At 46.5% G+C, this 13,739-nt stretch overlaps 1 protein-coding gene across 2 annotated transcripts in view; it reads right to left on the bottom strand.

Moving 5' to 3' along the window:
• BPHL (biphenyl hydrolase like) overlaps positions 1-13,739 on the bottom strand; it is a 36,040-nt gene that overhangs the window by 3,694 nt on the left and 18,607 nt on the right. For both annotated transcript variants that reach the window (XM_045811511.2, XM_045811513.2), the window contains exons 5-6: positions 11,188-11,319; positions 7,493-7,616 (exon numbers count right to left, since the gene is read on the bottom strand). In XM_045811511.2, coding sequence (XP_045667467.1) covers positions 7,493-7,616; positions 11,188-11,319 — 256 coding nt within the window. The remainder of the gene's footprint in view (positions 1-7,492; positions 7,617-11,187; positions 11,320-13,739) is intronic.

Raw genomic sequence — 13,739 nt, 5'->3', positions numbered from 1 at the left:
ATTCCGAAGACAGAACGAGACAACGCACCTAAGGCCCATCGGATGCGATCTCTGGGCACACAGTGAACAATCAATGTTGTGTACTATCTTATTCTGTTTGAGTTACACTTGATAATATGCAGAAGTCCTCCCAATGGTTCTAACTAGGGGCAGCATCATTAATGAAATGATCGGACTTGGGAGCATAATTTATTGACGTTTGGCTAACATAATCCACTCCAAGTGGAAGATTGTCAGGAGAGATTTTACAAAATGTAAGGTAAGGTTTGTCTAGAAAGGACGAGACGCCACTCTCTCTCAAATACAAAGGACTCGGCTTTGCAAGGACGAGGCTATCCTGTTTGGTGTTCGTCCTGTAAGCTGACTGTAAGCGGGGGTCTTGAGCTGACTGCTTTCCCTTCGACCACAGCAGCAAGCAGCCTGCGATGCGGAACTAGAAGCAGTAACTGGGAGGAGGAAGGGATGGGGAGAGGTAGAGAAAAAGGCACCTGGGGCAATTAGGAGAGGGGAAGGGAGATCTTCCCTCCCCCATCCCAAGGCTGGAGTTGGTCTAGAAACGGAAGCCATGGCAGCCATCCCTCCTGCACTGTCTACCTGCCCCCAGTAACCTGACTCACTCTACCACAGAGCTGAAAACAATCCTTGGCAGCAGCATGAACCTTTGTCACCTAGGTCAATTCATTTCAGCTCCTCCGGGCCTGCACTGGAGGCCTGGGGCCATCTTACCTCTGGTGGCCAGACTTGAGGAGCCTGCGAAGCTGCAGAGAGGGGTCCTTCCTCCCTTCCATGAGTCAGACAGAGAACTCCTGGCACGCGGCCCACTGCCCAGACAGCCTAATCACATGTACCCTGACTAACAGCCCACTGGAACACCCTCCAGTGAACCTACCATAGGCCAAGACCTCTGTGGAGAATAGCCCATCCCTGTGCCCTCCTCGCTGTGATGGCTGGTTTTGTGCATAAACCTGACTGAGCCATGGATGCCCAGGTATTTGTTCAAACATTGTTCTGGGCATTTCTGTGGGGCCGTTTTTTGGATGAGATTAACATTCAAATCATTATAATTCAGTGAGGCAGACTGTACTCCCTGATATAGGTGGGCCATATCCAATCAGTTGAAGGCCTGAATAGCACAAAAAGGCTGACCCTCCCTCAGGAGGTAAGAGGGAATTCCTCCTGCCTGACTGCCTTCAAACTGGGACATCAGCTTTTTCTTGCCTTTGGACTCACACTGAAACACTGGCTCTTGCTGGTTCTCAGGCCTTCAGTCACGCTGCAACCACACCATCAGCTCGCTTGGGTCTCTAACTTGCTAATGTTCCAGCTTGCCCACTGAAGATCTCAGACCTCTCAGCCTCCATAATTGCATGAGCCAATTCCTTATTTCGTAAAATAAATCAACCTCTGCGTCCATGTGTGCCTGTTGTGTGAATCCTATTGGTTCTGTTTCTCTGGAGAGCCCTAATACCCCACACACCTATCCTAACAACGGTCTGGAAGTTGGGTCAGAGGGCAGCTTGCCATTGACCTCCTATCAAGCAACACCCTGGCTGCCGCCAGGGACCCCTGATCACCTGCACTCACCCCAGCATTCCAGCCACAGAAGTGGCAGCTACCGTGTACTGAGCTCTTAATAAATCTTAAATGTACACATGCTTCCTCTCTTAATTCCTCAAAAAAATATTCTGCAATGATAGTTATCATCCCCATCTTACATACAAGGGAACAGAAGTACAGAAGTACATGCACGCTGCAGACGGGCACTGGGGACAGTGCCAGCGCTCAAACCCGGGGCCGTCGGAGTCCCTGACCGTGCTCTCAACCACCGCCGTGAATGCTGCTCAGGACCCCAACGTACCAGTCCTGCTCTCCCGGCAAGACCCCATTTCCCAGCGCTCCCCGTTAGTTCACACTGAACCCTTGGTGCCACGTCCTTGCACACATGGACTTCACCCCTCATTCTTTCCCACCTGATCTGGCTCTCTGGCCCGGATCCCAGGGCACGCAGCTGGACTCCGCACCACACTTTTTGGGACTGAGTCACCGGTCAATGGCCCCTGTGTGCCTCTCGTGTTCTCTTTCTTTCAAAGTGTACTAAGCACTTTAAAATGCACTAGACCACATCCTGGGACCGGTGTCGACATGCTCAACAGGAGGGAGATTAAATTCATATGCTCACAACTGTTAAAAAGGACCATGCAGTCTCAAAACAATGTGTAACTGGAGGAGGAGGATACGTTTGAGCTGCTACCGCAGGGATGAATACACTTGGCCAGGCAACGGGAGGGGTGGAGGGGAGGGCGGGGGGGAGGGACTCCAGGCACGGGGCTGGGCATCTGCAGCTGGCTCTGGAGCCCGGGTCCTGGTCTCCGCTGGTCCTCCCACTCCTGAGATCCGAGCACCTCCACACAAACATGGCTCATGCATGGAACTGCATGTCCCAGAAATCCATATGTTGAAGTCCTAACCCCCAGCACCTCCGAGTGGGACCTTATTGGGATATAAGATCTTTACAGAGGTGATTAATGAGATCGTATGGGTGGGACCTAATCCCATGTGACTGATGTCCTTATAAGAATAAGAAGAGGACTATTTATAAGCCAAGGAAAGAAGCCTAAGAAGAAATCAACTCTGCCGATAGCTCGATCTCAGACTTCTAGCCTCCAGCATGGCGGGAACACGTTTCTACTGTGAAAGCCGCCCAGCATGTGATATTTGTTACCGTAGCGCTGGCTGACCCGTGCACACAGTGAGCACACATGGCTCCATCGGCTGTGAAGTCACATCTTCTTCTGAGACTTGTCCACCGCAACCCCAAAAGGTCTCACGGGCGTCAACCTCTGCTCAACGCAAATGCTCTGAAAGCGAGCGGGGGCCGGCCCTGAGGGTGACGGCCAAGAAGCCGCCCGCGAGCCAAGGAGGTGCTGAGCAGCGTCAGGGCTTTGCGGTGGAGGACGGAGGCCTGGATGAGCAGAGGACGCACGGGGGCTGGGGCAGGACGAGGAGAATCAAAGGGGCAGTTATGCACACACACCCCACCCCCCCCCCCCCGCTCTAATCAGAGTAGCTGTTGTTTTATGTGTTATGTCTTGGGCCTCTGCATCAGAGTTTGTTAGGAGGAAGGGTTCAGCTGCCAAAAAACAAATTTTAAAACCACTGACCTAGAATGATCCTTAAGGCCTCTTTGCTTCCTAGAGACTCTACCATTGTTCCTCACAAAGAGAAAAAAGAGAGACAAATTAACACAGGCCTGTTCAGCAGGCCTGAACAGCCCCACCCTCCATTTGGCCTCCTTCTGAGGACAGAAAGGCATTTGTCTCATACGTGATTATCTATTTGTTGGTATAATCTTTGACGGGATAGACCGCATCCTTAAGTTTAATTATACATGTACCTGGCAAGGTAACGAAATGCCAAGTTCACTGGAAACCTGCCACTCTGTCTTGCTTTCTGTAGCGTGGCCTGCGGCGCTGAATCTCAGTACGACTTCGGTGCTCAAGGAATCCACCTTCCTTTTCTGGGGTCCGAAATAAACCACCTGTGTTCTAGGTGGGTTCAGGCCCAACATAAAGGGCTCTTTTCGCAGGTGTACAAAGCAAGCCAGTTTAAGACAATCATTGCCAATTACACTTCACCTTCCACTCATTTGTTCCAAGGAATACTGCTCGAAGAAAATGATCTTCCATAAAAGTCTACTGAAATAATTCACATCTGAACGGGAAGGGGCTATTTTTTCCCATATTGATGTATTCTGTTGCTAGGAGATGGGTTTGGAACAGAATTCCTAAATTAAACCTCCTTGCAGACTGACTTTATTGAACCTGGCTCTCTAAGAGAACACACTGCATTTATCATGAGTGTCAGTGTGCAAAAACCTGTCATTTCTGAAGCTAGAAGACAATTAACCAGGTTGGCAAGTATATAATCCAGGCATCTTACCATCATATTAAAATAAGAGTATGTTTATGAGAGTAGCTGTGCTGTGGGGGGAAAGTGCTATCTTAGGAGGGAAACACATCTAGGATTTGTCACTTACTAGCAATGCAACCTTGGAAGATTACGTAAGATCTCCCAACCTTGATTTTCTCATCTATACATGGGGACAATAATTTTTTTCATAAGTTTGCTGTGAAGTATAGTGAGATATTGTATGTAAAATGCCTTTTAAGATATAAAATGCTATATGGATATAAAAATTATACAGGCTGACAATAATTGTATTGTAGAATACAAAACATGTCCCCCACATTTAAAAATTCTCCTTTTAATTTGTTTGTTGAAACTTATCACAGAATAGTATGATTAAGAAGTAATGTAGGGGCGCCTGGGTGGCTCAGTCGGTGAAGCGTCTGCCTTCAGCTCAGGTCATGATCCCAGGGTCCTGGGATCGAACTGCACATTGGGCTCCCTACTGGGGGGAGCCTGCTTCTCCCTCTCCCTCTGCCCCCACCCCCTGCCCCACTTGTGTGCTCTCTCTCTCCCTCTCCACTCTCTCTCTCTCAAATAAATAAATAAAACCTTTTTTTTTTTTTTTAAGTAGTGGATCGCTTATACCATGCACAAAGATAAACTCGAAATGGACTAAGAACCTACATGTGAGGCCTGAAACCATAAAACTCCTAGAAGAGAACACAGGCAGTAACTTCTCTGACATTGGATGTAGCAACTTTTTTCTAGATATGTCTTCTGAGGCAATGGAAACAAAAGCAAAAATAAACTATTGGGACGATATCAAAATAAGAAGCTTCTGCACAGCAAAGGAAATAATCAATAAAACTAAAAGACAATCTACAGAATGAGAGAAGATATTTGCAAATGACATATCTGTTAAAGGGCTAGTATCCAAAACATGTAAAGAGCTTATAAACTCAGCATCCAAAAAAACCCCCAAATAATCCAATTAAAAAATAAGAAGACATGCATAGGTATTTCACCACAGAAGACACCCAGATGGCCAACAGACATGAAAAGGCGCTCAACATCACTCATCATCAGGGAAATGTAAGTCGGAACTACAAGGAAATATTACTTCACACCTGTCAGAATGGCTAAAATCAAAAACACAAGACAAGAGTTGGAGAGGACGGAGAAAGGGGAACCTTCTTACACTGTTGGTGGGAACGCAAACTGGTGCAGCCACTCTGGGAATCATACTATTATGTGATAAGTTTCAACAAACAAATTAAAAATGGGACTACCCTACGATCCAGTAATCACATTACTGGGTATTTACCCCAAAGAATACAAAAACACTAATTCAGAGGGATACACACACCTCTATGTTTATAGGAGCATTATTTACAATAGCCAAATTATGCTAACAGCCCAAGTGTCCACTGATAGATACATGGATAAAGAAGAGGTGGTGTGTATACACACAGAAATATTACTCAACCATAAAAAAGAATGGAATCCTGCCATTTGTAACAACATGGATGGAGCTAGAGAGTATAATACTAAGTGAAATCCATCAGTCAGAGAAAGACAAATACCATATGATTCCACTCCTATGTGGAATTTAAGAAAGAAGCAAAGGAAAAAAAAAAAAAAAGAAAAACCAAGAAGCAGACTCTCAACTCCAGAGAACAAACGGATGGTTAGCAGAGGGGAGGTGGGGGGGGGGAGGGCAAAATAGGTGATGGGGATTAAGAGGACAGTTATCATGATGAGCCCTGAGTAACACATAGAATCGCTGAGTCACTATACTGTGTACCTGAAACTAATATAACGCTGTATGTTAACTTCACTGGAATTAAAAAAAACAGTAGTGGAACTGTTTCTGAGTTTGGTGTCCCTGCTGGACTGTGTGAGCTCTCAGGACAGGGATCAGCACTAACCAGGCAGTGCTGGTCCATGGCAGGCATCAGCAATCAGCTCACGGAAGGAAAGGAGAAAAGGAGGGAGGCAGCCAGGAAGAGAAAGAGAGAAGGAGGAAGGGAGGGAACAAGGGAGGGAGGATTTTCTTAAGTCATTAATAATGCCAATTTCAAAAGAATTCCAAAGCTGTCCAGAAGAATGACAGCATCTCTGGAATTAACACACAATCTCTGAAGGGGTCAAGGCTCCCTTGGATGTTTATCCTCTGGCATGTTTGTTAAAACAAAAGAAAAAAAAAATCAGGTCGCTATCCCTCAGTCACACCTGACTTTCTCCTTCAGGGTTCTCATCCACTCATGGAGAAGAAAGACTAAATTTATTCGACTTTAAATTTTCATCTCGATATAAGTACCACCAAAAGCTGGCTCCTGCGTCAGCCAAACTATTTAAAACATACATTTCTATTCCATACAAAAACGCATGGGGTCGAAGAACAGAATTTCTGCTGACACGTATAATAAGCTTCTTCGATGTCCAAGGCTGCTTAGCAGAAGCAAGAATGCGAAGAGCAAGTAGCATGTATCTATCTGCTGTTTAATCGAGTGAGCCACCAACATGGCTTGGTGTGTGTCGGTACTTTGTGACTCTGAATGACAGGCTTCCCATCTGATGTGTGCGTACTTAAGGCTGAAATAACGTGAGAAGTTTACAACATAATTTTAAGTGGAAAAAAACAGAATTCAGAGTTGAATACAGAATATAATTATATTTATGTTTAAAAAATACTAGAAAGGAGAAACACATTAAAATTGCTAATAGCAGGGGGCGCCTGGGTGGCTCAGTCGGTGGAGGGTCCTGACTTTTGCTCTGGTCCTGATCCCAGGCTCCCGACTCAGCGGGAGTCTGCTTCCTACCCTTCGCCCCTCCCCCCCACGCTGGTGTGCTCTCTTTTTCCACTCTCTCTGCGCTCTTTCTCAAATAAATAAATAAATAAATAAAATCTTTAAAAAGATGTTAATAGCAGAAGTATTTAAATGGGTGGCAAGCAGCAGGCAATTTGTCTTCTTCTTGTGATTTTACAAATTTTCTTTCCTGGGTCCATAGTACTTTTACAATGATAAACCCATCTGAAAATTTCCAAATTATATAAAACTGTTTTAGGTAACACTGATGGCTAGAAATCGAAACTGTCTGCAGTGTTACGGAACTTAGTACCTATTCGTACATTTGCCTTCGTGGCAACCAAAGGTGTCCATCTAAGAATTCCTTTCCTTCGGGGTCCCCATTACCCACAAATCCTGGCTCCTTGGCTCCGTGTTTCCCCGGTACCCTAAACAGAGCAGAACTACTTACTGACATTCGCAAAAAGGAGGGGAGGGGAGGAACACCCTAAAAACCCCCAACCCCCTGGCTGCCTGGGTGGCTCAGTCGGTTAAGTGTCTGCCTTCGGCTCGGGGGTAAACCCCAGGGTCCTGGGATCGAGCCCCACATGGGGCTCCCTGCTCTGCGGAGAGTCTGCTTCTCCCTCTGCCTCTGCCTCCCTCTCCCTGTCTCTCATGAATAAATAAAATCTTTAAAAAAAAAATCCCCACCCCAATGTTTCCCCTCCTTCCACAGCTCCTTCCACACGCACTGCCCGTGGGTCCTCAGGCTCTGAGGCAGAGACTACACTTACCGCGACCCTCTCACGTGTTCGTGTATGAAGTCAGCGTGGAACCGTGGGACCAGCGGATCCTTCTCCCCATGCACGATTAAGGTGGGGCACTGAACGAGCAGCAGCAAGTGCCGACAGATATTCCCTGCAAGACAAACAGCACGGAGAATGAGCAAGGGGGGGTCAGAGGGGCCGCAGAGACCTGGGACTCGTCCTGTCTCCCTCTGGACCTCGGTGCCCTTGTCCTTGAAAGAGGTGGTCTGCATTAGATGGGATCTGAGGGGTCTTCTAGCTCTCACAATCTGTGGGCCTCCTTTTCTGGTGCTCTGCTGTTTTTGTTTTGTTTTTTCTTGGAAAGGCCTACTAGTAAACAAGAAGTTTTGCCTGACGATATGCATAATTCATGAAAAACAGGAAAAGAAACAAAAAACCCCACAACTCTTTATATTATGGAGAGCAGTCCCTAGTTTGTAGAACAATGGTAGATGCTTGGCATCTGAAAACCTTTTCCCTTGAAATAATGTCTTAAGTGGTCCCTGGGCCCCCAGCTAACCCTCAGAGCTTCTACCCCTCCTGTGACGTTATGATTTACACCTGGCAAATGAGCGTCTCTTCATTCCTCCTGCTTCCATGACATTCCTGACTGACATACCCCGAGGACAGGCCCTCACCTCCATTTGTAACAACATTCCTAGGGCAGGTGAGGAACAATCTGGCTCCGGTCCTGTCCTGCTGTTTCCTGCCTGGGAAATCGCGGTGGTTCCTCTGATGTTTCGGCCTCCTCCCTGGTCAAACAGGGGATACTTCTAGTTCTCTGGGGTGGCCGCGAGGCCAAAGAGAGATGTCATATCCACAGTTCTGGGCAGTGGGCAGGTACTCCATCAAGTGAGCTCCTTCTTCCTCTGCCTCCTCCCGCCTCTGCGGGGGTCACTGGGGCCTTGAGAAAGCTGGGAGCCAGCCCACTGGGGTGCTGCACAGGTTCCCGGCCTGTCCCTCCTCCTCAGGGCCCAGGGAGGAGCAGGGGGGACTGCCTGCTTAATGAGAAGGTGACAGGTTGGCTAGAGAAACACCTCTCTAGGTCTCAGAAGCTGCCCTCTCCTGTCCCCGGGATGACACGCACCTGCTAACCGCAACATCAGAGGACGAAGAAAGCAGTCACTGCGGAGCGCTATGGGTCAGACACCGTTCACGTGGTTTGATGCCCACGGAACACCGCCTTCCCTGTTCCAGCTCACTTGGTCTGTACAATTATTTGTAGATCCAGTACTTTTATAAGAAGAGTCCTAATAACCTTTTATCAAGTGCGTACTCTGTACTTCGTACTGCTGAACCCTTTTTCATCCTCACAACACCTTACGGGGTAGTTATCAGCCTCTTCGGTTCACAGACAGGGAACGGCAGCTTGGAGAAGCTCAGCTTCTCCATCATTCTGACAGCAACCACGTGGCGAGGCCAGACTTCACACCCAGGCTCGTCTGACTCCAAATCTGTGAGTTTAACCCCTATGCTAAATAGCATCCACCGACATGAGTGTACAATCATGGAAAAAAGGGCTCCTATCAAATTAATGAGTGTGGAGGGGAGATAAGTAGTTTATTAACAGTCTCGCTGCAACATCATCGATACCATGCTAGCTCCTCTATATTTTGACATTTCCCCCCACCCTTTCTTTTCTTAAAAAAACTGTATTTGATTTTTTTAATTTTAGGTTTACAGCAAAATTGAGTGGAGGGTTCAAGGATTTCCTGTCCCCCAGCCCTCCACATGCACAGCCTCCCCCACTATCAGCAGCCCCACCAGAGTGGGACATTTTTACAACCGATGAACCTACGTGGACACGTCATCATCACCCAGAGTCTGGAGTTTACGTTAGGCTTCATTCCTGGTTGTTGCACATTCTGTGGGTTTGGGCAAATACACAATGACATGTAGCCACCACTACGGGATGACAGAGTATTTTCACGGCCCTAAAAATCCTGTTTTGGAGATTCTAACAGGTGAGTAGTGGGATCCTGTTATTTGGCTCACCTTTTAATCAGGTTATTTTCTTACTGTTCAGTTTTAAGACTTTGCTGTACATTTGGATAACAGAGCTTTATCAGCTTGCAAATATTTTCTCCCAGTCTGTGGCTTGTCTTTTCATGCTCTCGACAGTGTCTTTCGCAAAATGGAGGTTTTAAATTTTGACAAACACAGGACATATTTTTGAGCTGCTGATATAATTCTGCTTCTACCTTTGAGTCTTCCTACACCTTCTGCTCTCTAGTCAGGAAAGCATAAAAGTTTGCCTTTCAGAAATTTGCCTTCTTTAATAGAGACGTTCTTTATGGCATTTTTGTTTTAAGAGCTGAGGGAGACACGTTTTCAAAGACCTATTTCTATGGGTGGGTACTGCATTAGAACAGGATGTATTTGCTGTTTTGAACTTGAACCAGAAAAGTAACATTTCCAAATGTCCTTCTCATTGTGAAAGTTTTGATAGGTGACTCACTCTGGAAATGATTACCTAATAGATCAAACTGGTCCTTCAGCTGCAGCCATTTTGTCACAAATGTGCTCTCACATCTGACCTTCACTACCCTCTATTCTTTTAGCAGTTAAAATAGAAGAGTGAGAGATTAGCAACGTAAATAGCTACTGAAAAGCAGATTTTAATTCAGAATTTCTCTTAAGGATGTCCGTTCTTCCTGTTATTGGAAACGGTGTTAATTTTGCAGATAAAGACAGGGAGTTACAGTCCTCTGGGTGGGAAATACACTGAACGCTCGTCTTCAGGCTAATTCTGCTGGAGCTGAAGGTCATGACACAAAGGCCCTTCTTTTTTGTCCTGGTAAGAGAGGACATAGTAGGGTCACGCGTCTAAATGTAAAAAAGAGGGGCGCCTGGGTGGCACAGCGGTTGAGCGTCTGCCTTCAGCTCAGGGCGTGATCCCGGCGTTCTGGGATCGAGTCCCACATCAGGCTCCTCCGCTATGAGCCTGCTTCTTCCTCTCCCACTCCCCCTGCTTGTGTTCCCTCTCTCGCTGGCTGTCTCTATCTCTGTCGAATAAATAAATAAATAATAAAATCTTAAAAATAAATAAATAAATAAATAAATAAATGTAAAAAAGAAAAAATAGGGTATGGGCAGCAGCTTGTTTGTTTTCTGATTACCCACCCCAGAAGCAGAAAAAAAGCAAACACTATTTGAGGCTTCTGGAGAATTATTTTGTCATCATACACACAAAGGATTAGAAGGAAAAAAAGCACATTCTGCTATTAAAAACTTCACACTGTTGGGGGCGCCTGGGTGGCACAGCGGTTAAGCGTCTGCCTTCGGCTCAGGGCGTGATCCCGGCGTTCTGGGATCGAGCCCCACATCAGGCTCCTCCGCTATGAGCCTGCTTCTTCCTCTCCCGCTCCCCCTGCTTGTGTTCCCTCTCTCGCTGGCTGTCTCTATCTCTGTCAAATAAATAAATAAAATCTTAAAAACAAAACAAAACACTTCACACTGTGAACCCTGATACGTACAGTAGGCGTAGACACATAGTATCGCGTAAGGCGGATTTATTATACAAGAGTGTGTATGGCAATCCCTAGCATCCTCAGTTCGCACATCAGTGTGAAAGGACAGTGGGTGAGCTCATTCATCACCAGGGAATTCTGGAACACCAGGGGAGGAATGCAAGCAGCCTCTCTAATCAGCAAAGGAACAGCTGAACAGTTCACATAACCTACCATCTGGAAGATGTTTAAATTGTTTTATCCCATCCACCCACTTCTCACAGGTTTTGGCAAAGTAGTCGTAGCCATACAAGGTTTCGAGAGGTTTTCTTGTTTTCTCACTCCATTTAGAAACATCTCGGATACCTGAAAAATAGAAGTATTGACAGGAACAGCTTTAGTCTAGGGGCACCCAGGGGGCTCAGTCAGTTAAGCATCTGCCTTCGGCTTAGGTCACGATCCTCGAGCCCCTCGGAGCCGAGAGCCTGCTTCTCCCTCTCCCTCTCAACCTCCCCCCCGCTCCTTCTTTCAAATAAATAAAATCTTAAAAAAGAAAAAAAAAACAGGTTTAGTCTAATGCTAAGTAGGTTAATCTTTAAATATTGCAAACATAGCCCACTCCAGAGGCACCGTGTCTGCTGCCCTATCTGCCTGGAACGTTTCCCCGGGTTTCACACGGCTACTCCTCACTTCGCCCAGGTCAGTGAGGCCTTCCCTGACCCGCTCCCAGAGCACCGTCCCTCCAGCTGCTCTGCTTAGCATCCACCAGCACTTTGGAGCATTTTCTGTGTCCATGGCCGAGTGTCTGTCTCCCCACTAAGACAAAAGCTCCAGCGTAAGGAACTTGGTTTTGTTTTCCTTCCCACTTATCCCCACAGCCTAGACCAGGACCTGACACAGAAGAGGCACAAAATAAATTTCTACCCACTGAATGAAATTAGATCTGCATTTAATGCTTTCTGTTAAAGGTATAAGACAGAAGAAGATATTCCTGCAATTAGAGTTATCTGAGTAAGACTGTCATGATTTATAAAAGAGTAGGTTTTTTCTGAAGTGCATTTATGGACATTAAAAATGGACAAATTATTCATTCTAGTTTCTGCTACTGAAGAAATACGGGTGTGAAAGGCTAACCATGAACTCGAAATTATATTACAGATGATTCACTCCCAGGAAAGGAAATAATTGGGGCGCCTGGGTGGCTCAGTCAGTTAAGTGTCTGACTTCGGTTCAGGTCCTAATCTCAGGGTCCTGGGATCGAGCCCCACTTCAGGCTCTCTGCTCAGCAGGGAGTCTGCTTCTCCCTCTCCCTCCCCTCCTCCCTCTGCTCCTCCCCCTGACAATGTTCTCTCTCTCAAATAAAAAATAAATAAAGTATTTTAAAAAAAAGGAAAGGAAATAATAGCTATGCATTTTAAAACGCATGAACAGGGATGACTGGGTGGCTCAGACGGTCAAGCATCTGCCTTCGGCTCAGGTCATGATCTCGGGGTCCTGGGATCAAGCCCCATGTCTGGCTCCTTGCTCAGCAGGGAGTTTGCTCCTCCCTCTCCATGTGCCCCTCCCCCTCACTCATGCTCTCTCTCAAATATAAACAAATCTTAAAAAAAAAAAACCTCACGAACAAATCAATTACTTAGCGCACTCTTCCATATTTCTTTAAACACACCAATAATTGTAAGACTTCTGAGCATATTACACGTTGCTTATGGACAGCTTTTAACACACTGCTTCTGCCACACAATACACCTCAAAGACAACGCATGACTCAACATGAGTTGAACAATACCCCTCCCGACAGTGCCAGGCCCCTGGCAGGCTCCCTGTATGTACTCAGTGAATGCAAGTCACAGAGTGGAGGGAAAACTGCTGTTGACAACTACAGCTGCCCCCTAAGGAGGGCAGGAGCTGTGACAGTGCCAGATGGGTTCGGACCTGCAGAGGTCAGCCCAGAGGTGCGTACGGAGGCTGAGGAGAGCTGACCTGCTCTGCACAGCAGTGAAGAAACTTCACAGAGGGATGCAGAGAAGTGTGGAAATTAAGAGGGTGGAGAGGCGATCTGGGAAGAAGAAAAAGGAGAGCTGGAAGAGGGGAAAGGAGAGAGGAGCCAGCAAGAGGTCATAAAGATGGCGGATAAAAAAATCTCCTGTAGATATTTCTACTTTGGGCTCTATTGCAGACCACACTCTCTGCAAGGTGCCCTTGCAGGGGAATGACTAGTTTGTTGTTTTTTTTTAAGTAGGCTCCATGCCCAGCGTGGAGCGCAATGCAGGGCTTGAACTCACGACCCTGAGATCAAAGACCTGAGCTGAAATCAAGAGTCAGATGCTCAACCGCACTGAGCCACCCAGGGGTCCCTATGACCAGATCATTCATAAAACATATTCTTTGTTGCATTGTTGGAGTTGCAGCAATTAATGGAAACTAGGATATGAAGGTGTGTGTGTGAGAAAGAAGAGAACCTGAAAAGAGAGCAAAGAATAGTAAGCTACTTAAAAGGCAGGTTTAATTTGGGGGAAAATGCACCTGCTAGCTGGGGGTAAGTGGGTAAAGCTGAACCTGAGATTCCTAGATTAAGCGGAGACGAAATGGCCCCAAACCTGGCGTGATCCTGTGGTTCCCTACAGTGGCAAATGTAAATCCTCTCTGAAGGAAAGCATCACCACTTTGTATGCCGGTCTTTTTTGGGTGTGTGTTTTCAGATTAAGGGTAGGCAAATGTTCGCTCCTAATCACAGGCCACAAAGCAATTAGAATCTTTATAACGCAAATGAAAACGCTAGAACA

The sequence above is a fragment of the Ursus americanus genome, chromosome 32 (genome assembly GCF_024610735.1).
Source record: "Ursus americanus isolate L20-20 chromosome 32, mUrsAme1.1.p, whole genome shotgun sequence".
Taxonomy (NCBI): Eukaryota; Metazoa; Chordata; class Mammalia; order Carnivora; family Ursidae; genus Ursus; species Ursus americanus.
Note: the sequence above shows the minus strand (reverse complement) of the source record. Positions and strands in the feature narration are given on the sequence as shown.